Source organism: Erithacus rubecula, assembly GCF_903797595.1.
Source record: "Erithacus rubecula genome assembly, chromosome: 2".
Lineage (NCBI taxonomy): Eukaryota > Metazoa > Chordata > Aves > Passeriformes > Muscicapidae > Erithacus > Erithacus rubecula.
The window spans coordinates 10,788,009-10,811,890 of record NC_136685.1 but is presented as its reverse complement, the minus strand read 5'-3'; the positions used below and the strand labels follow the sequence as shown (position 1 = coordinate 10,811,890).

Here is a 23,882-nt window from a genome sequence, read left to right as displayed (position 1 = left end):
TTGCCTCCATGCTGTATGAAATGGAATCAGTACCCTCAGAATGAGACAACCTGTCTGTATCCTTTACAGCTTTATTCCTTTCCAACTCTTTGTCTAATGGGACAAGTACATGGAACTGAAGGTATCTCAGGGGAAACAACTTCTGAAGCCTAAAACATAATCTTCCTTTCAGCAATCTAAACTTAACTTCCTGAAATTCTCCTCTACATCACTCTAAACATTTGTAACAAACCTCTTTAAAAATAATACTTACTGAGCTTTTAAAACTACATAAACACACAGAGGATTCTAAGGTTGTGTGGATGTGACAGAAAATTTCAACTGTATATTGTAATAGATGAAAAATACATGGCAGATTTTATTAATATTACATAAACTTTAAAAGGAATTCACCCTTCCATTAAAGCTTCTACTAGTAGACATTCATTATAAATCCCTTTGCTATCAAGTATTCACAGGAGTATTCCTAAATAAATCACTAGTAAATACTGCAATATTAATATCTAAAAAACCCTTAAATCACACAGATCAAAGTACCAAAAAAAAATTAACATTAAAACATTTCAACAGTTTTCAAGCAGAGTGATCCCAGTTGTGAAGGCTGGTAAAAGAATCCTGGAAGTCATTTCAGATAAGGATGAAGCTTCTTTGGCCGAGCCTTTCTTGACAACCCAATCCTGATGGGGCCCTTGCATGTTTTAAGAGGCTGTACTCGTATGATGTCACGAGACAAAAAGTATCCTATATTTAAAAGAAAGAATAAAAAATGAGACCCAGAAATCTGTATGATAAGCAAGAATTACATCCTGAGGAGACAGATAAATTAGACCAATATTAATTAAGCAATCCTTTACTACATTCTATCCTACCTCCATTCTGTTGCAGAGCATCTAACAGATCCTTTTGGGCTAAAAAGGAAATGCTTGCAGCTGGGTCATGTGCAGATTCCTTCTGATTAGAATAATCCTCAACTCAACATTACATAACTTTCCTAGCAGACTGCAAGGCCCATAATTTAATACAAGTTAGCATTTCAGGACAGAGAGGACATGATGAGGTGGATATGCTTTAATACTCATGATTAGTCTGGCACCTTGCCCTGTGTCACTCATTTTACACAAATCAGGATAGGAGGGTGTCTGTTTTCTGTTCCACATTCTATTAGGTGAAGTATGCACCATGTAGTGATGTCAACCAGTGATCAGTGTAGTGTCAGTCTTCCTTTATAAGTTGTTCTGTTTTGCATAAAATAATACTCACTGGGGCAGAATAGAAGACCATGACCTTGTTAACTAGAGATTAGGAAAATTATTCATCTGGAAGAGGAAGGGGTCAAATTTCACAAGATTTTTTCCAGTTCTTTTTGCATTATTCTATAAAATAGTGAAGCACTGAGCAGTTAGCCAGAACATCAAATAGTGTGTGTACAAGAGCCTTCAGTGTTCAGCTGGTATCCTAGTAATGGGAGAGAAAAAATTCTCTATGCCTTTTACAAGAATTTTAAATTGTGGGATGAGAAAAAAAAGAATCCCAGAGTTCCATTCTTAAGTCATTGATGAGACAGCAGTACTGTTATGTCTTTTCTAAGACTCATAAGAGCCAGCTAGAACAGGAAAGACATGCACTGAAAGTTAAGTCAAGTGTTGTGTGTTTATACATAGCCAGGAAAGCATGGTTGTTAGTCCCAATAAACTGTACAGTAAATTGTAAAGCTACTGGAGTACAAATCTTCTTGTCCCACCTAGGTATCTCCTTTCCAAAGCAGTCACAGGTCCTGTGACAAGATGTGATGGCTCAGAATCCTACTGAAAAATAGAGGGAGACAGCCACATATCAGCATAACTCCTGACACTAACTCCTATAGTACTGTAGGTACAGCATTTCCCCTGACAGACATGGTTTCAGAATAACCTCCAAGGCAACTTTCAGTGTAAATGGAAGAGAACTGTCTCTGTCAATGTACCTCCTCAAAGAAAGACAATACTCAATAGTTTCCTATTTGCCATCAACTGAGAAGGATGATGAGGGGAACAGTCAATTTTTCAGCTTCTTCTACTGGAATAATATTAGGTTCCTGTTTATTCTGACAAAACACTGGAAATAAGGTGTTAAATGCCCCAGAAATATGCCATTGCCCCAACAACCTGCACAATTCCTCAGCAATCACGGAGGAAAAAGAGACACTCATTGCTACAGTCTCTTCCCAAAAATTTCTAGAGAAGCTCAGATAGGAGTTTACAGAACACTAGGAAGCAATGTAAAGGAAATAATGGCAATGGAGGAAAGCATCTGACTTCCTTTGCCCTTGACCCAGCAGCCCAAAACAGCAGGGAAGGAAGAAAGGGAAAACATCCAGGTCATGGGAGGAACATTATTTCACTTAGCAAGGTTCAATCTCATCTGAACAAGACTTCCATGATGCTGGCATCAACCACCTTGGTGTATTACATTCCAGCATTCTGGAATTTGAATTTCCCTAAGCAATTACAATGCCTACTATGTAAGTCAGAAACTAGAATCTACATCACAAAAATTATAAAATCTTAGGCAGTAGTGACAAAGAGCAAAGACGTAGAGCAGAATTTTCTGCAACAATTTGTATTTGGCATATGAAATATTTTCACAAGATGACATAACTCCAATAAATATAGGTGAAAAGAACACCAGAGATCATCTGTAATTGTTTAAGTATTTCAGTCTCTCTATTTCCTAGAATGGACTGAGTGAAGGAAACAGTCTCTGAATTCTGAAACCAGAAAATTGTGCGGTAGTTTTAAGAGATGCAATGGGGAATAAAAGTCAAAATAGCAGCACATGATTTCATTAAATAAACAGAAGTTTATGTATAGCCTTTTCTTGACAAAGTTTTAGTATTTCATTTGAGAATAAACCAAATTACTTGTTTTACTCTTTCCATATGTTGAGAAAACTGCCAAAACATGCTTTCTGAAATCCTAAAAGATCACTTCACAATATCCTTCTGAATTTCCCTCTACAATGTGTGCAAAATCTTCAAAAAAAGTATAATGAATTATGTTCTCTCTGTAGTATATCTTGGCTATACAACGGTTGAAGGCCCAAAGATGTGTGTTCCAAATGGCTCTGAAATAAGCAACAAAGGAAACCCCATGTTGTTAAAGTTCTTTTCTTCTCTCCAAAGAACAAAAATACTCATCAACATGGCTTGTTCTGTGAACCAAGCTGAAGACAGGACACTTTTCTAGTAACCTACAATTAAACCAAATGTGATTTCTATAGAGATAGAAATAAAAAGGGAAGAAAACAAATACAAGTGTTTGATAAATAAGTCTATTAGCACTTGGATTTGTGGTATAAATTGCAGAATAATGTGACTATTACCTCCTTCTTTCTGTAAATTATAGCTTTGTTCCTTAAAAACTGTGCCGGGTAAAAAAGCTGGATTCCATATGTATGGGTTTCTATAGGCTGCACCTAAATAGTGTAAAAACAAACAAACAAACAAATACATTTAATTTTTAAATTTGATTACTATAAACAAATATCTAAGTTTGTTTCATCTAGTAATTAATTTGTGGTTCTTGTTGATGTGCTTAAAACACGTGTGCACACTATAGGTAATGTTAATGAAGCTGCAAAGTCTCATTCTCAGAGGCTTGGAAAAAGCTGTTTCTACACCTCATGAAAATCTCCTTTGCATAAGTGCAATAGTGCAAGTTTTAATCCTCTGGTGACATATCAGTTGCTCCACTTGGATCTTCTTATTCCAGGCTTAGGCAGAAAAGTGATCTCTTGCTGAGCCATTTTCCCAGTATCTGTTAGGTTTTCAGGCTCTGCAACCCATTCAGGTGCAACTTGCAGCACATTATACTGTTAAAGCTCTACTGAACAGAATTCCTTCTGGGGCTTTTCTGTGACACTTTAACAATTTCTTCCCAGACACTACTTTCTGTCATAACCCTTTCAAACATTCGCTTTATAAATTTAGAGCCAAATCACTGAAAAATTTAGCTCTGATGACAATTTTGAGATGGCTGCATTTTCATCCTATAATTTACCAAATGCGACCAAAGCATAAATCTCACCAATTTTGTTTGCAGCTGTGAGAACTCAACACTTCGACAAACTGAAATTCAGGTCCAAAATCTGATAAATACACTGTCTGAAGACAGTTTTTTGTTTTGCTTTGGGGTTTTTTTTGAATAATTTACTTGTCACTTTTGAGTTATTTATACAAGAAGGTAGAGCATTTAATTGTTTGTTTTGTTTTTTTTTCTTGGTGTCTTCCTCTACTCATTAAATGCTTCTTGATTATGAAGCAAGTGGGATAGGAGGTTGGACAGGGCTCTGTCCAATCTGATCTATTTGCAGATGTCCCTCGTCATGGCAGGGGATTGAACTCGACGACATGACATGTAAATATCCCTACCAACCCAAACTATTCTATGACTGAGTCCATGACATCAGTTGGAAGGAAACAGTTGTCTCCTTTGTAAACATTGTATCATGTTTTAATTGAGTATTTTTCTCCCTTTAAATGTGCGTCTCATTGTGGGTTTAAGTCTTTCAGGGAGTTTAGGGCTCAGTGTGATGAAATCAGACAAAATGAATAATCTGAAGCAGAATGTGCATTAATACAGGTTTGAGCAAGCCTGGAGCTGACCAGATGAATTCTGAGCTACACCTGCTATAACACAGTGTGCAGGTCACTGCAGTAATGTGGATTTTTCAGTTTTGGCTCTGCATAGGCAAATACATTTGTCCACCAAACTTTGAATTCCATGAAAACATGGAATTCTTTCAGTTGAAAAATACACTTTTAAAGCAAACCAAATACTGCCTAAAATTTAAATGTTCCTAATTACATAACACAGTAATTCCATGTGCTTACCTTCTTCAGGGGAGCGCAGCAATTCTTCGCTTGACATCCTTGAAATAGAATATTCCTTAGAAACTTTCCGGTCTTCATTTTCATTTAATATCTTTTCATGTAATGAACTTTCATTAATGTCAGTTTTGTGTTTTCCTTTTGTGGTATCAGAAATTGGAGGAGAAATACACATTTTCCTTTGAGAAACCCTTGTCATGTTTTCATCTTTCCCCTCAGCATTATTTAATTCCCAGTAACTGTTGGGCAAGTTTGTTTCCAAACTAGATAAATTGTTTACACTTTCCTTGCTAATTTCATGAAACATACGTAGCTCTTCTAGCACTAAATCAAATTTTCTCTTCAGTTCAAATTCGTGTGTGATTTTATTTTCTAAGGGTAAATAGTTATCTTTTGCATCTTCAAGACATCCATTGTTCATTATGAATAAAGGCATTTTAAATTCCTCTTCTGAGGCAATGAATGTTTCAGATTTATCTTCTGAATATGACATAATCAAGTAATTCATTACAGTCTCACATTGACTTTCATTAGTTACATGCATTAGTTCATAATTTCTCTCTTCCTGCACTTTTGCATATTCAAGATGTTGTTTCAAAGTTGCTGGATCTGAACTGCCTGTCTTATTTGTCTGTTTATGGCCTGGTAAAGAAAACTGTGCTGTTTCTTTAGCCTGCAATTGCAAGTCTGCATCTGTCATGGCAGGACTTCCCGTGGATTGATACTGTACCATGGCAGGAATTGTTTCACTTGCCTTTTGCTTGTCTGCAATTGAGAAATTCCTGCAGTGCTCATCTTCACTTACTTCTCTGCTGACAAAAGAGCTGCTATCCGATGGCAAAATTACAGACTGATAAATATTTGAGGAACTAGGAGATAAATTTTGAGAAAATAAATAAGCATTTTGATTGTCTACTATTTTATTTGCTAGATGTGGGCTACAAGTATCTAGGTCTTTGCAATTCTCGTCTTTGTTTATTTGTCCATCTGGCAACAGGAGAGAATTATATTCTTCTGTGGTTGCTTTTGGCTGCTCAGATAGAATTAAGACATCATTTGATTCAACAGGTAAACACTGAATCTCTTTTGAGCCAGTGACTGCACTTTCTCCACACAATTCTTTTTGGATAGAACTGTCTTGCTTTTTAATTGGGATCTGGTCAAACTCTTCAGGATCAGTAGCTAGGGGAATTTTTTCATATGTGTCGAAAATAGAATAAGATTTTTTAGAAAGAAAACCATGACAATTCATTTGAAACTCTTTTGAATTAACACATTCTTTTTCATCAGTATTTATATAACTAGAGTTACCCAAATTTTTTTTCATGGTATATGTTACTTCATTAGTGACTTCATTTGTAGAAGTTATGCAATTTCTATATCCAGTTGTTTTGTGTTTCTTATTTTCATATGAAACAAAAGGGAAAGCTTTAAATAATTCTACATGAAAAGAACTGTTAAGCCTTGTGCTTGGTTTGCTCTTCTCCTGCTTTAGAGTATTTACTGATATTTCCTGATTTGTACTTTTCTTATGTACCTTTTCAAATTTCAGTTGTGAATGAGCAGGAAAGTAACTTTGGTATCTAAGATTGGCTCCTGTCAGATACAGTACTTTTGTGATATTGCAGCAATAGATCTTGTGTAGTGAAGAACTATCAGAAGAGTTCTGCAGCAAGATCAGGTATTTAGCACATAAAATCTGCTTTTTCATACTGTTTTTGTGCCTGACTGACCTCAAATCAGTGTTAAACCTGTCACTCACTCTGGATAAGAGGTGGTGTTTCCTGACATGTCTTCCCTTACATAATCTGCTTTTTTGGTTATGAAAGAGGGCAATTCTTTGTAGGAAAGTGTACTCGTCTTCACCTAAAGTTCTAGAAAAACATCTTCTCTTGTATCCATTATGCAACTCAAAATCAATGTTTTCCACAAATTTAGAACTTACAAATCCTGGATAAGTTTCATTTTCTTTAAAAAATCCTGTGGTTTGCCTCAAAGAACCATTTGTGCACGAGTTTAACTGATTTTCCTTTCTGCCACATGAAGGCTGTTTCTCTCCTCGCATAGTCTTCCCCTCAGCTGTCAATAAAGTATTTGTGCTACTGAAAAAGGAAGCAAGTATTATCTTCAGTACCTCCACCTTCAGATGCTTTGAAACAGCAGCCAGCAAACACATGAATATTTTATCATTGTGGTTCCTATTTATAGTGCTCTTTACCAACTCTTGAGCATTGCACTGCTCTTTTAATGTGTCATGGCAAAGAGACCAAGGTGTAACACTGCCATCCTGACAGGTGGGCATATCTTCATGGAAAGACTCAGTCCACATCCTGACCCATCCAAACATGTTTTGAAATGAAAACTTTAATTTGATCATTTCCTTTCCCCTAAACACATTGCAACTTGCTCTCTTATCTGGAAAATCCTGCACAATAATGCAAGGAGAATTACTTTTAAATGTACTATTTTTTGTTACATAACTTTGGAAATCAAGCATTCCCTTTGTGGAGGGTTTTGATTCTGCTTCATACAAGCGAATATCCCTGTTGGAATCATGCACACTAGAGTGTAGGTTTAACTTATTTTTGTCTAATGCTTCTGTTGTTACTGGAATATTCATCTGCATATGAAATGTTCCTGCATACTCATTAGTGCTCTTCCTCTCTCTTCTCTGCAGAAGATCATTAAAGCTGACACATTTATCATTTTGAACATTTTTAGCGTTAATGTAGATGTAAATCTTCAACTTCTGGTCATCATCATCCTCTGAATTCTCCATTATTTTATCTTTGAAGTCATTGTCAGCAAATATTTTATTATATTCAGTGTCAGTGCTGTTGCATCTGAAATAAGTTCCAGATACTTCTCCTTCTGCCAAACCACTGTTCTCCTGTTTGCTAATTGGTGGGCAAATCTTTTCTTTAAATTCAGAACCAAGAGTTGAAGCTCTTACACTGCTTTTATAATTTTTCATATGTTGTTTCCCTATCTTAGACATTTTTTGCACATCACATATCTGTTTAGACTGCATGAAAGATGGTTCACCTTCAAAATTCTTTCTATCTGTTTCCTTAAAGTTAGTTAATGATTGTTTACTATTTATTTTATTTGAAATCCTAGGAAATTGAAAATCAGGGATTTTCAGTGGCTGTATACTCTTAAAAGGTTTCAATGTTTGAAATACATACAATGAATTATTTTTTTCTTTATTATCTTTTTCTGCAGTAGTCTCCTTATTGCAACTGGAATAATTTTTATCTTCTGCAGAACATACATTGTCCAGAAATTTACTTTTTTTATTTTCTCTGGGTGAAAACTCAGAACTTGTTCTACTCAAAAATGGAATTTGAAAAAGCTGGTATTGCTGCCACTTTTTATTGAAGACAGACTTTTGAATTAACAATTCAGTCTGAAACCTGTGTCTGTTTAAGAATGTATCTGAAGAACTTTGTTTGAGCTGATTATCCTCATTTCTTTTATTATTTTGCTCTACACTGTTGCTCTGCTGCACTTGGGGTGGGTTTAGGACTGGCAGATTTTGACATGTGTCAGCAGCACTCGACACATTGAGCAGCTCTGTTTCAAGAGGCTGTCCACATACATTCAGGGAAATCTCATCTATTTGCCTTTGGTCTTCATTTTCAGGACTCCATTTTTTGGTGAACGGTTCATTTTCTGATACTCTACATGCCAATCCTTCATTACTACAAGTTTTAGAACTGAAACACTCTCTCATACAAGTTTTTCTTGCTATATCACAGCTCTGTTTTTCTAATGCCCAGTTGTTTTGTCTTTCTGACAAATAGGGGAGTTCATGTGGTGATATTTGGCACTTGCTCCCACAGTGTATGCTTTGTTCTAGCTTTTGCTGCTCCTCTTTCTCTCTGATTTTTTGATCACTTTCTGCTTTATTTCGCTTTGCATACAGGTAACATTCAGTTTCATCTGGTGATGCAGGTAAAAATCTTTTGGAATATGCACTTCTCATACTCACAAAAATAAGTACTATATTTGCTCAGACAGCCCTGAAAGTTAAAGAAATATTAAAATTTTAGGCATAAATGTTATCTTAATGATTTCCAAACTGCGTAAGAAAAAAAAAATCAGTTTTTCTATCATCTGTACATTGCCACATTTATATTTGCTCTATATACATTACAGACCTGAGATAAAGGCAGGACCACTGAACAACATTTAAAGCCAAGATCTAGAACTTAAGGAAAAAAGGGTTTATTAAAGTTGCAGTTTTTTTCAAAAAAAAAAAGGATATTTTTCATGTGTTGACAAGTTAAGGAGATTAATTGCATTTTATATTGCATTTGTTACACAGTATCATTGCCAAAAACCCTTGAATACTGAGAACAAAAATCAAGTAAGTAATACCCACTGATGAGCTCCTCTAAATCTGAGAGTGGATCCTTTCAAACTCTTAAAATTTTAATTGCTAAAAGAAATTGCCACTCTTGTCTTCATTGTGTGCCAAGTTGTAAAGTGCAACTGTAGGAAAGTTTATCAAAAGCTCTTGGGAATGCCAAAACATCGTATCAGGTTTTACCCTCATATGCAAAGAGGCAGTGCTGTTGAGGCACAGATCTGGGTTATTAAATGTCCTGGTACTGGTGATGTTTAGTGCGTGTTTCTTCAAGCTAAATGCACTCATCAGCTTCATTTAAAAAGTGATCTGCCTTGCGTGAAGAACATAATTTGAATGAAATTCTGTATAGTGATGGAGAGGATTTATCACACTTGTAGCAGACTGGCTCACCAATGTCTCTGAACAGCCCAGTCACAGTGCAGAGCTGACATCTGAGAGCCAACAGCAACATGTTCAAAACGTTTCATTAACTACATAATTAAGATAATTAATTTTCTTAAGCAGAACTGCATGATTCAGTAATCACGTACTGTTCCTAACTTGACAGGTTAACTTTTTTAATGGCACGGGAAAATCCACTTTGGCAAGGAACACCCCAGTGCCTGAGGGCTATCTATACCTGTGAAATGAATCCTCACGTTCGGGGCTGCTCCGCCTCCCTCAGGGCTGCTCCGACCCTCCCTGAGGGGCTCCCTTACGGCTGCAGGGGACAGGACTCCCCTGTCCTGTCGCTCAGGCTGTTTCCCTCCTGGCAGACACCCACCCGTCTTTCCCTCTCGGTTTATACAACTTCTTGTGAGCTTCTCCTTCAGCCGCGATTGTCTATCTGAGTGCCCCGTTCCCACCCTGTGGCACTCTCCGGCGGAGCAACCCTCAGGGGGGACGGGTTCCCCCTCAGAGGCGAGGGGTTCTCCCGCAGCCCCGCAGCCTCTCCCCGCCTCCTCCGCCCTCTCTGGGCGCTGTCTCCTCCCGGGGCTCTGTGTGCCCGGTGCTCCCTGCCCTCAGAGCTCGGTGTGCCCGGTGTTCTCCTGCCCTCAGAGCTCGGTGTGCGGGACTGCCCAGCTGGAATCAGGAGGCGCGGGACAAGGTCCTCCGCCGCCCTCAGGGGGCTGCGGCCGCTGCCAGCGCCTCAGGGCGGGAGCAGCCTGGAGGCGGGAAAATCCCGCCCGCCGTGAGGGGCGGCCCGGGCCCGGTGCCCTGAGCCGGGGAAGAAGGAGGCCGGCGGCTTCTCCTCGGCCCCGGGCTCCGAGCGGCCGCCTGCGATTCATGCGCCCGCAGGTCGAGGCGCCCGGCGGCCGAGGGGCTGCAGCTGCTCTGGAAAATCCTTTATTTGATGCCTAAGGAAGGCGTGTCACGGAGCAGAGCAGAGCATCCCGATAATGATTATTTCTGCAAGCGGGATGTGTTTTGCCAAATTCCCCGATTCCAAAAGTATGCGGTCCTGCGTGAGGAAAAGGTTATGCCCCTTTCCTTTCCAGAGCAGACATTGCAGCCCCGATCTTTCTTTTTACCGTATCAAGCACTGATCCAGCCAAGGAGTTTATTCTCAAAAGAAGCAGTATCCATATAGCTCCGGGCCTCTGAAACAGACATTTCCTCTCCAAACACTGGAATGCCCAAAAGGTTATTTCTCAAAATTTGTGCTGAACTAGCAGGTCACTGTAATACCATTACAGATGGGCAATAAAAATAGAAACGTCCTGAGGGCCTGTTGCTGCAAATATATGGTTTTTTTAAGGTTTGTCATCCATACTACGGTGAACAAATCCACTGAAGCCCAACGATCCATTGTTCCTGGTAGTGAATGTTACACGCAGGAATTGAATAGAACTGAGCCTTAAAATAGCTTTCTCTTTAATATTGCTGCTTTTATAAGCAAAGCTGGTCAAATAGCTGCCTCTAAAACTTAAAAATATAATTATTAATCAATCTTTAGTTAGCAAGATACAGATTCTATTAAATCAACATCACATACAAATCTTAAAATATTTAAAATACCATATGGAATGAAGGTCATAATACAAACCAGAAACAGGATTTTAAGGTGTGTGAGAGTGATTCACCAGGCTGCTTATGTTTTCTACTCCTGTGTGCAGGAACAGCATCTAGGATGCATTCCTGAAGAAAAGGATTGTATTTATCTGAACAGAAATGCTGGAGGTTTCACCACTGTTTCTAACACATTCTGAAAAGAATTTTATCCTCCTCTCCCACCAGCCCACAGCCCCTTAGTGTGTTTGGTGGGTGAAGGCAAATAGGAGTCAGTTGAAAATTACTCAAGTATTTGGCCAGTTAAATCAACCAGAGTTACATTAAAAATAAAGAAAACTGCCTTTTCTTGCATCTCCACAGCTATAAATAAAATTTTTTTATGAAATCCCATCCAGCTGTTCCACATCCATGGCTTACTTTGCTTTGTGTAACTTAGATGTCCAGCATAAACTGACAGACTTACAGTGAAGCATATCTTGCATGCTCTGCACTTTACAATTCACAACTCATGAAGAAGATTTATTTCTAACACTTGTTTACTTCTAGTGCAAATTTGGTATAGCATACTTTTGGAAATGGAGTAGGAAAAAAAAAAAAAAGACATAATTGCTTTCCCCACTGATTGGTTCAATAGTATTTTAATAGGATGTTAACACCATGCTTTCATTGTAGAATTTTGCTATTTTCCAACTGTTTCTTTCGGCTCTTATGCTGTGTTTGCAAGTTGATGAAGTGGGTTGTAGAACAGTCTCTTGACAATGTCATCAAAGAAGTTTTGGGTACTAATGCAGCAGCCAATTCCTTCCCTTCAAGCCATTATTTCAAACTCTTACAAAAGGTTTAGCAGCTCTCATTTTCTCTCTCTCTCTTTTTTTTTTTCTATTTTTTTAATTTTTTTAATTGAAAACTAGAAAAGAAAAAGATTGCAAAATATTTAAAAGGAAGGTCAGGAATAAATTTTGTTAAATTAAGTTAAATATCCACAAAGACAGCAGCAAAACTAATTATGCTATTCAATATGATCTGTAAGACACTAAATTCTGACAATCCTGATTTGTCAAGTGAAACAGTGCAATTTGGCTCAAGTCCTTTGTCTCAATTTAGCTGTGCTGGTTTAATGACTGCAGCCTTGTGCTTAGAATTCACTGTGACTAAACTGCCTTTTCAGAACCTGAAATTTAAAGGCTGAAGAACTGTTGTAATCCATCATGTTTGTATCAAGCACTGTAATGCTAATATTTCCACCCTGAAAGTAGTTCACCTTGTAACACAAATTCATCAAAGGTCATAATTAATATTCCAAAGGGAATTTACAGTTTGACTAGGAAAAGGTTCAATTTGATACCAGTCTTATGAACAGGATATTGGCCATCAACCCTATGAAGCTGCATTTTATAAATTAATTTTTCAGTCCTTTACTGACACTTCACATAACCACCATTATTATTAAGTAATTATTTAAAGAAATGATAAAAAATCTGGGGTGTGAAAATAATTTCAATTTTTTCCATCACAACTGCTCTGTATGTAGCCTTAACGCACATGCTTCCTATGTATCCACATAATTTTGAAATAGCTCAAATAAAAGCTTTAGTCCTTCCTCTTGTCCTAGAGTATTCCATATTGTCCCCAATAACTAATACTGATACACTTGCTTATTGATAATAAACTTTTTATTTGGTGTAGTAAATGTAGAACCTCATCTTACCCAATGTACTTTAAATCATAAGGAAGCTAATGTTTGGTTTTTTTCTGTATGCATTGCAGGTATTAATTCCATATTCCCACTAGACTATCCATACTGTTCAAGAAAGAAAAAAACATCATGCAGAAGATGCTTGGTGTTATGATCAGTTTCCATGTGTATGCAAAAAACACTCCTGGAGTGATTCAGTGATATGTTAGTCCTTCCAAGCTAGGCCTAGAATAAAACTGACCTGAAAATCACAGACTTTCTGAAAGTTATTTAGTACAAGTTTAGTAACATTTCAGTAATATTTCAGTTACATTCAGTAACATTTCTTGTGAAGCTATTATTTTAATATTCCCTAAATAATATTTTTCCCTAAATAATATTATTCCCTAAATAAATATTTTAATATTTAATATTATTTTAATATTCCCTCCCATTTTCATTTTTGTTTCTGCCTTTATAAACCCTTTTATGACTAACACAAAAGTAGCTTTCATAAAAGAAGGAAGCTGTTCCATAAAGCTTTTTTTCCTTGTAGCTCCATACAAAGCAAAATTGAAAGAAAAATACTGCTGTCAAGCAAAGGGATATTAAAATTATGTAAAATATGAGCTTAAAGATGAAGATAGGACTAGATTTTCCCTTATGCAGCTTTTTACAGTATTCTAATTGACTTTAAACTCCCAGTTTCTTGCCCCATCTGACAAGGTCTTTCTACAATTCTTCCCAGACTGTTCTCATTTTTACTCATCTAAGTCCATATCATCAGCAAACTTTGTTACTTTGGTATGCATTCCCCTTTCCAAATAATTTGTGGATGTTTTGAATTTCTTTCTGGACTAGAACAGGGACATATAAGTGAAAGTACTGTTCAGAAGCTTGACACAACCAAAGTACAGTACATTTGCTATATACTGGATTATGGAACAAAGGATGTGAAGGGATTCAGAAGGCATTGTGTCCAAAGCCAAGAGTAACAGGTAAATACAAGACAAAGGCCCCTCTTTTAACTTTTGGGAAAGGGGCCCACACCATCCTCTTCCTGCACTGCTCTTCACTGTTGCCTGACTACCACAATGATTTCCAGTGGGAATAGGCTCTTGTGTTGCTTTCAAAGGGAGCTCTTTTACATCCTGAGGAATATAAAATGAACACATTTAAAAGGTGTTTAAGAGCTTAAGCCAGTTCTATTTAACTGGAGGGTGAATCATACCCCTCTATGACCCCTTTATTTTGTCCATTGCAATGAAGTCACTGCTTGACTGCTTTGTCCTACTCATTTGACAGCTGTCAAGTTGAATAAAAACTGCTGTTTATTTGACTTGATATTTTGGACACATTATCTTTCACCTGATACATTGCTTGATCATACTGCTCCATTGCTGTCACCATATCATTCTCTGTTATATTGAATCCCTGCACATCTCAAAGATGTTTTCATTTTCCAACTGAAATACCTTGTTTGTAGTTTAATTTCAAAACAGAAACAGCAACAAAGGCCATTTGTATACAGAGCACTAAACACAGAGATACAAATGTTCTGCATCAAATTTTATCTGTTACTATCCATCTTCATAAAGGGCAGTGAAAATAGTTCTGCCTGCCAGACAGTTCAAAACCTCTTTGTTGAAAGTCTTCAGTGCTGCTGAATTCAGGTCACACACATCTAGAGGCACTGAGATGCAGTGTTCTTTCTTTCATGCTAGAAGGGCAATTAACTCAGTCCATATGATCCCTAATGCTATTTTACTTTTGCTCTAGATACCATATAGAACGTACAGACTTGTTCACAGAGCCACAGAAAATTTCATTTGGAAGGGACCTCTGAAGATGATCTAGACCATCCTGCTCAGACCATAGCAAGTTGCATATAACTTCAGTCCTTCATCAGGCTTCTCAGGGCTTTCCTAGTCAAGGTCTGAATATCTCTGGGGTTAGAGTTTCCCCAATGCCTCTGGAGTGCTAGCTACTAAGAGCTGGTTATAGTGCTAAATTTTGAGTAATCCATCTTCCCTTTTCTGCTGTTGCTCTCCTCTTTTACTCTATGCTGACCACATATGGATTAAGTAAACCATGTGTAATACATGAGTAACACACATACTCTTCACTCAGTCTTATAAAATTACGTATTTCTGAACAAAAGCTCTTTAAGAATAACAGATTACCTTTGAAAAGCAACTCTTTTACTCTATACACATCATGAAAATGTAAAATCTCTGGGCTTCTTATTTTTATCTTGAATACTCTACAGCTAAAAAGTTATGTTTCAGAATTAAAGAGTAAAGCTCAATATTAGTCATATCTGCTTATCAGTAGTTCTTGGAAATAAGCCATTACTAGCCAGGTATATTGTAGGAGTTGCAGGGCTTAGCTGCTCAAGCAGCTTCTCAGACAAGTGGAGCTATTCAAAAGGTGATAAACTAACGCAGAAACTCTAGGGAAGTACAATTTATGTTGGGACATCTGCAGTGTAAAAATTAAGTCTACTCTGCACCCACAAAATGTTCCTCTAAAGCATATAATCACAGAGCAAAATATCCATGGGGCAGGGGAGGCATTTCACAAGGTACTTTCCCTACATCCATTGCACCTCCTGTATAAAAAAAAGGACAACTAACACAGATACTCTACTGCAGGTAAATGACTTGGGTCCCTGAACCCTCACACAAAGGTATTTGGCAAAAGTCTATTATGTATCAATTCATGATCATTTTGGGCTGCATCAGATGCAGGAAAATAATAAACTCTTCTAATTCTCTTATCAGGGGAATTCTGAAGTGTTGTTCAGTCACTTCCCATCTAGCTTCTTAAAATTATCCAGATTATAATACCTGCTTTGTTGGCAAGAACAGATGAAAATTAGTTGTGCAAGATGAAAGTGTCTTTTGAAGGAGAATATAAAAAACTGAAGTGCACTTTTGAGGAGTGTGTATTTAGTTTACCTTTGAGCATCAAACTTCATATGAAAACAAATTGATGAGCTTGACAAAGCCTTTATTTGTTCTCTTTTTATTTCTGGAAAACCTGTGCTGAGAACTATGTTGTTTGACATACTCATAAACTACTTACTATGAAGAAAAGATCACAGGGATTGGAGGTACTCAAAGATATAGCCAGTTGGAAAGAATCCCAGAAACATCCTCCAATAGTAAACAACTGCAAAATAATAAAATAGATCCATTTCATTATTGATAAATCAGACCTAATGTGTAAAAGAAATATAACCCTGTCTTTACAGATACATTCCATATATATTTGCTAGCTATGTACTACTCTGAAAAAAATATATGGGGCATTCTACACAAAATTCCTGAAAACAATAATTCAACATTCACAAGCAGTCAAAAAAAAAAAAAAAAAAAAAAAAAAAAAAAAAAAAAAAAAGACAAAGTAAGAAACTATTGGGAAAATTATACTTTTAAAATCCACAGTATGTTCAAATCTTTAACAGTGAGTTGCACTACAATCATTCCACCTTTAAAAAAACCCAAATAAACCAAATTGGAAAATGTAGAAAAAGCAACAGTGATGATCAATGTAAAAGAAATTTCCTATGGAAAAAAGAATATATACTTTAACTGAATATGTAACTTATAACTGGAGAAGGGAGATCATTAGTAGTGAAGAAGATATGAGTCTATAAAATCTTTGGCAGTATAAAACAAGGAAAAAGAAAAGGACTATTCATAGAGATGAAGAGAATCCATATTGGACAATAGTCAGGTCAGTCCAGCCCAGCATCCTGACAGCAACACAAAACTGAGGCCCATGTAGAGAGGGTAAGACTGGGTTAAGCATGTGCATCTCCTAAGAGGCCTCAGTCTGCAGCCATTGCTAGTTTGGTTATTGTCTACATAATGAGGATTTACGTGGATTTCTTTTCTATATGCAGTAGAGAGATACAGAGATAGAGACTGGTGATCATTTAGCCTGGAGGAAAGAAGGCTCTGGGCTGACCATATTGTGGTATTTCAGTACCTGAAGGGAGCCTAGAAGAGAACTGGAGAGGGACTTTTCACAAGGGTGTGCAGCGATAGGAGACAGGGTGATTGGCTTAAACTGGATGATGGTAGGTTTAAATTAAGTATCAGGAAGAAAATTTTTTCTGTGAGGATGGTGAGGCACAAGAACAGGTTGTCCACAAAAATTGTAATGTCCCATTCCTGAAACTGTTGAAGGTCCAGGTTGGATGGGGTTTTGATCAACCTGGTCTAGTGGAAGGTGTCCCTGCCTATGGCAGGTTGGGTAGATCTAGATGATCTTTATTCCCTTCCAATCCAAATCATTCTATGATTCTATGATTTCTTTCCAATCTCTCTTTAATTCCACAGAAACTTTTAGCACCCACAACCTTTAGGATCAAAGAATGCACAGCTTAACCTCAATAATTTTACAAAAAAATCCTTTTTTATTCATGTGGAACCAGTGCTCTGCTTTACTACCTTGCTGTCTTGCATTAGAAACACACAATGAACGCTCAACCCCTACAGAACCCTGACATGCTATTCATGCTTCTTAGACCTCTATCATATCATGATCAGGCATCTATTTACAGATTGAAGTAGAGCCTTATTTGGTTGATCCTACTACAAAAGAAATTCCACACTTTTGATAATCCTTGGTGCCCTTCTCTGAGCCTTTTTTAATTCTGCCATATTGTCTGTAAGATGAAGGATCAGAAGTACAAATAAAATTGCAGGTGCTTCACATATTTAAGAATCTGCATATTATTTCATTGTGAGATTAATTTTTAACTTTTAGTTTGATTTCTTGACTGCTGATGATCACTGACATTTTAGCTGAACCATCCATCATAACTTGAAGAGCTGACTCCTCTGCAGTAAGGGTCATTTCAGAGCCCATCATTTTAAATGTGAAGCTAGTTCTACTTTTTCCTCTCTGCTGCACTTTGCATTTCTTCAAACAAAATTTCAACTGCCAGCTTATTGCCCCACCTCACAAGATTTTTTTTCACTTGTGGTTTTTTTTTACTGCTCTAAATTTGTCAATATCATCAGCAAACTTGATCACCCTTCTATGCATTCCTCTTTCCAGATCATTTCTGGATGAATCAAATAAGGTATTCCTTGCAGGACAAGAACTGGGACATATCACAAAAATTCCTGTTCCAGAAGCTTAGTACAGACAAAATACAATATTTCTCTTATGTAATTAAATTGTGGAACTCATGGTAGCATGTGGTTATGAGGATCAAAGACATGACAGGTTTAAAAAACAAATAAAATAAATTCAAGAAAGACACATCTATAATGCATTAAGCACAATGGCTTAAGAAAAAACTTGAGATTAAAAATTTGCAAAATGTCAATCACCAGAAGCTACAAGGTACTAATCAAAGGATTACTTTATATTTGGATAATTTCTTTTAGGCTTCCTCTAAACATCAGCTACTGTTCAGTGTTGGAGACAATATACTGTGTCTTCTGTACCCAGGGCAAACACAAACTACTGACCCAATATGGCCATTTCTTTTTTTTCTTACTGGATACATATTCTTCAGATTGTTATTTATGTTTCAAAAATGTACTGTATTTTTACATTTTCATATGATGAAATATGCTACTAATGAAAAGTAATCAAGCCTAAATATTTATGAAATAATAAATCACTGGCCTTAAAACTCAATGCCCATTGTACAGCTTGAAGTAGAGTAGGCTGAATATTCATCTCTCTTTAAATCTGTTAAATATTTTTGAATGAGTTCTTTCTTGCTTTTTTGATCATTCCTGTTTGAAATTTTCTCAAAAACTTCTCTCTTCAGTGACAAAAAAGAGATATGTTGATCTTTCAGTAGACAGAGCAGCATAATGGTACATTTTGTTCTCATGATAGACAGTTTTGACTTTGAGAACAATTGACTGGAATTTGAAAAGCATGCTACTCCATGGCAAATGTTTCAGAGGGAGATTTCATTACATATTAATAAGTTGTTCAAAATTAAAATCTCCTATTTGGACTTCAGAAACTGTTTCCTGTAATGTGATTACAATTGAATAAATTGTTTTTCTTAGCAAACTCTCTACTCCCAATTACTCACATGTACAATCTATGTCTCAAGCTCTCATCCAGACACATGTTCCTCTGTTCCTATGTATTAGCAATATATAATAATATATTTTCTGAATTATTTAATTCAGAGCTTACACTGTAAGGGAACAGGCACATTTTAACTGATAGATGCATTATTTCTCTCTTTAATTCTCCCTCTTTAATTCCTGATCTAATACAGAGTCTTAGTTGTGGGCATAAAATGTGAGCATAAAATACATTCAGTAAAGTACATCTTTTCATTATTTTAATATGGAACCACTGGAAGGATATTGTGGCTTACTGTGAATAAATAATCTTCTATATTTAAAATTATGACTAAAAGATGAACGATGCAAGTGAGATTGGCAAACTTGAAACTCCTTTAGCTTCCTTAGGCAGTAGTACTGTTGATAGCATTTGAGGAAATTGTAGGTTATAATGATGAAATACTCTAAATGGCTTATAGTTAAACTCCAAATATTTTTCCCTGTGAAAGCACAATTAAAAATAATCTGTTAATAATAAGACTTTCACCTCTTGTGCAGTATTAGTAAAGTGAAACCAAATGAGTTTAAAATGTTTTATCTAGACCAATTTTAAATATAGTGGATGTCTCTTAGCATCTTTTAAAGTTATCTTGATATGAATAAGATAGTCTAATTATAACATATAAAACACTTTAGATAAAAATGTGTATTTTAATTTGTTAGTGTGCAAGACTGAAAAGTCTAAGAAAAATTAACAATATATGATAGATTAAGGAATGGGAATGAAGATAAAAATTGCTATGTGTCCATTCATATGAGCAACCCTTCACTTGTTAAAAATAAATGCAAAATAAATAAAAATAAATAAAATCTATATTCATTCTTTGGGAGTGAACAGTGTAAAATACTTGTTATATAACATATTTTAAAAATCCATGATTCTGTAGTTTTATTTCTTTAAAGCAATCTTTTCAACAGCCAGACAATAGGTTATTATATTAAAAAAAAAAAAAAATCATTGTCTTTGTCTCATTATCTTGAAAGAATAGTAGCTTTTTGTGCTTTCTGATATATACCATGAAATCAGTCATTTATATATGTCTATTTATTTACAAAAATATTCTCCACACACACAGAAGAACACAGAAGACAGGAAAGGTTGCTGAAGTAGACAAACAGAGAGGTAAAATGTCCACCCATCACCACTCAGCTCTGCTCATCTGTTGAGTGGGCTGGAGGGGAGCGTAGCTTCCAATGGGAGCACATTTTCCAGTGATGCCAGGCATTCCTGGCTCTGCTGTAAATTGCCAGAGCGTTGTGCCTGCCTTTGGCAAGCCCCAGGAATCAGGCAGAACACAGGTAGGCAGGCTGCTCCTCTCCACTCTTCACAGCATGCAGCCAGTCGCTGCAGATGAAGGTCGACACTAGAAATGAGACATCCTAGCAACTGGTAAATGGTTTCCACACTGACTGCCTGCTAAAACAACTCCTAGACTACTTTGATTTATTAAGCAGTTCACTTTTAAATTCAGCAATTGTTTTTGCTAATCTATTTTGATCTATTCAGGTGCTGCTAGTTTGAAAGAGACAAAGAATTTCATTAATACTCATGGTATGAATAGGGATCAGTTAATTATTTAAAACAGAATCTCCCTTTTAAATATTTTTCACATTTAGGTCTTAGGAAAAAAATACGGGTGGAGGAAATACGGGAAGAATTTAATGTCCTTTTTTCAAGAATAAGAATCAGAAATTTGTGTTGGATTTAAGCCTTAGGGGGTAAAATTCCTTAAGAACATGGAACGTTTTCTTGGGATTCATGCTGAACAACTGCAAAATGAGATAGCTTCTGGCTCCTGTTTGGCTCAGTCTTAAACATGGTCACCTGCCAACGTGAGAAAGTCTGCAGGCATTTATTCTAAAGTATCTTATAAAATGATCATCACTGGTCTCACACAAAATATTGACTAAGTACATATATATTGACTTTATACCTGTACAAAATCATCATAGATATTTTTGTATATCACAGTTATGTACATTTATACAATTTTATGTGAGGCATTCTAATGTGTAAACACAGGTATACATTCAAAATGACACTGCAGTAAGTCTTTGCAAAACTCCTACATTCAACCCACATTTCAACTGTGGACAGAAATTTATAGACTCAGCATGAGGAAAGCAAGCTGATTAAATATCTATGAAACAGCTCAGATGTCCTGTAAAACAACTATGATATAGCTCAGATATTTTGTTAAACAACACTTTGGTGAAAGAGGCCAATCCATAGGAAAGATAATTCCTATAGGAAGGCCTATTCCAAATTATTCAGCTCACTTAAGAGCAATTAAGAGGCAGGTAAGTGGTAAACTATAAAATTCTAAACGAATTTTATAAAGAAGGCAATAAATCATTTAACAGAGGAAATTTGTCAGTAAAGAATACAGCTTTAACACTGTGTTTCTGCATATACACACAAAAATTATTTATATTCACTAACCCATATTAAACAGCCTGGCATATTTTGTGATTCTGTGATTCTCTGGACTCATGCAGACCATGAGACAAATTTCTCAAGAGAAGCAACAGAATCTCAGTTACACTTCTGCTCATATTAAATGAAATAGGATGAAACACTTATTAGGACTTTCAGTAGTTTGAAATGGCATCAGAGTTAAGGACCATGAATGCATCTGTTTTGTAAAGACAAATAATCTAGAACATCATATGACATTAAAACCTAACCACTGCTTTCTTATTGCCTCTGAAAGAGATCAGTCTGGTAATAAGTAAATAAGCTCTAGATTAGAATTTAAATTAAAATTAAAATTCATCCAACTCAATATTGCTTTCAATTCTTTGCTGCTCCTGCTGTGATACAGTGTTGTGTTACAATGTACTGCCCAGTTAGTAGCAGCCTGCAGTCATATAATAAAGAACTATGGGCAATCTTATATTCACAGTAAGTTTATTTTAAACTAATGCAACTAACTCCATGATTTTTGCTTCATCTCCCAAATTACAGACATTGATGGCATCATTATTGAACTAAAAAGCACCGGAGAATTACTTGAAATATGCTGACCAGAACGTTAGACATTGCATAGAAAATAATTACAGGGACAAAAGTCATGAAGAGTCTGAAAATTGGAGGAAAATTATTCATACGGTGTACAGTGCTGTAAAACATGAAATAAACCACCAATTTTTTTTAAAAAAAAGTAAACAACCAGGTTGGAAATGCAAAAATAAAAACTATGCATACAGCAAGAATTTCTTATTGGTATATTATTCCAAATTTGGATAAACTAGCAAGTGTGTGAATATTTTTCAATAATCTCCAGAGACACAGATACCTCAGGTAACCAGAGACCAATAAATATACTAGAGGTGTTTAGAATGTTTATTTCAGACAAGAGTTTTTCAAAGTAGCTACTGCATTTAAGTGTTCTTAAGGCTTGCTGCATACTGAATTATTACAGTCACACCTGACTATTCTCCCTTTAGCTTTGTTTACTTTTCCAGCAATGTTGAAAAAGTCAAAAAAGCAAGTAAAAATATTAAAACTCTCCTTCTCTTGCATAACTAGATACATAAGATAATAAGCCATATCTTAAATTTAAATATAATATAAATGCTGTCACCCTTTCTCACTTCTTGGTAGGACTCTCCTCTGAGAGGAAACAGATGCTCTGGAAGAGGGCATGTGCCCTGGAAAGGGGCTGCTTGGTGCAGCAGAGAGCACAGGACAGTCCAGGGATTAAGGAGTAAACAGTGATGCAGGATGACTTGAGGCAAAAGTCAGAATGGATAGAAATTTAACAATAAGAGCTACCCACAGGGCTCCAAAAAGGAGTGGAAGTTATTCAGGGAGGACCAGGGAAGAAGAAACACTTCAAATTAGAGTCTGATGTTTGGCTAAACCACCTAGGATGGTTCTCATAGACAAATGATTTTCAAGTGCATAGAGTTTTAGGAGGCTGGTTCTGAGAACACCAATCCCCCTCACCTTACTCTCTTCATCCTCCCACATCAAACAAATAAATCAATTCCCAGGAGCTCCTTGAGGTCTGACTGGGGAAAGGCCCATGAATTCTATAGCAAGGATACATGGTGACAGGATATGCTACAGAACACTTGTTTTGAAGCTTAACACTTTTTAAAAAATCAGATAGAAAAGAAACAGTATAGTTAGATCAATATTAATATATTATATTTTTATATTATGTATTTTAATAAATATTATAAATTAACATTTTCAAATTAAGATGCTGATATTGCATAGCTGTTTTTCAGTGTGGCAGTATACTTTTCACCACTGAAAGTGAAAAATGGGTTCTAGATTAATGGTATGGGTAAATATCTTTTTCACATATCTAAAACTTAGCTAAATGTAGAATTCACTGCAACAGGAATCCCAGACATAAATTCCTTAAAAATGACAAATTTATTACTAAGCAGTTCTAAGTTACCTGTCAAGCTTCCTGATCCAGAAATCCACTCCAACTCTGCATGCTCCTAAACTTGAAGCTACCACAAAGAGAGGAGTTCTTGTAAAACAAACATTGTGTAACTGCTTTGCTTTTGATAAGATTTTCTTAAGCTATCTCTCTGATACCAGGTACAATGCTGTGTGATGTCTTTTGGGGAGAAAAGCAGTAGCAGGATTTTGACAAATAGAGATGCTGGCAATTAGAAAGATGTGGGCAGAGGATTGTACTTATGTTAGGGGCTAATAGATGCAGGAAAAGATGGCCTAGCATTAGAAATTGAGAGATTTCATTGCAAATGGAATTATTAAATAAGTTTTGAACGTTTTGTTTGGCATCTCTTTTCTCTGATGGTTCTTTTCTGTCTGTTGGTTCTGATTTTATGTCCAGTAGCCCACTTTCTGAGATGCATCTCTGCTCTTAG

General features: G+C 36.3%; 1 protein-coding gene and 1 long non-coding RNA gene across 2 annotated transcripts; one reads left to right on the top strand and one right to left on the bottom strand.

Annotated features, from left to right (window-relative positions):
* Positions 1-201: 201 nt before the first annotated feature.
* On the bottom strand, positions 202-8,855 carry RAD51AP2 (RAD51 associated protein 2; the record flags this gene model as incomplete). The annotated part of the gene is made up of 5 exons (XM_079298288.1): positions 202-741; positions 3,361-3,453; positions 4,871-6,168; positions 7,399-7,786; positions 8,315-8,855. 5 exons carry the CDS (start codon positions 8,853-8,855, stop codon positions 623-625), a joined length of 2,439 nt encoding a protein of 812 aa, XP_079154414.1. The 3' UTR covers positions 202-622.
* A 1,643-nt stretch (positions 8,856-10,498) lies between these two features.
* LOC306813652 lies at positions 10,499-13,178 on the top strand. The gene is made up of 2 exons (XR_013777013.1): positions 10,499-10,698; positions 13,002-13,178. It is a non-coding gene; the product is annotated as an uncharacterized lncRNA (long non-coding RNA).
* The last annotated feature ends 10,704 nt before the right edge of the window (positions 13,179-23,882 follow it).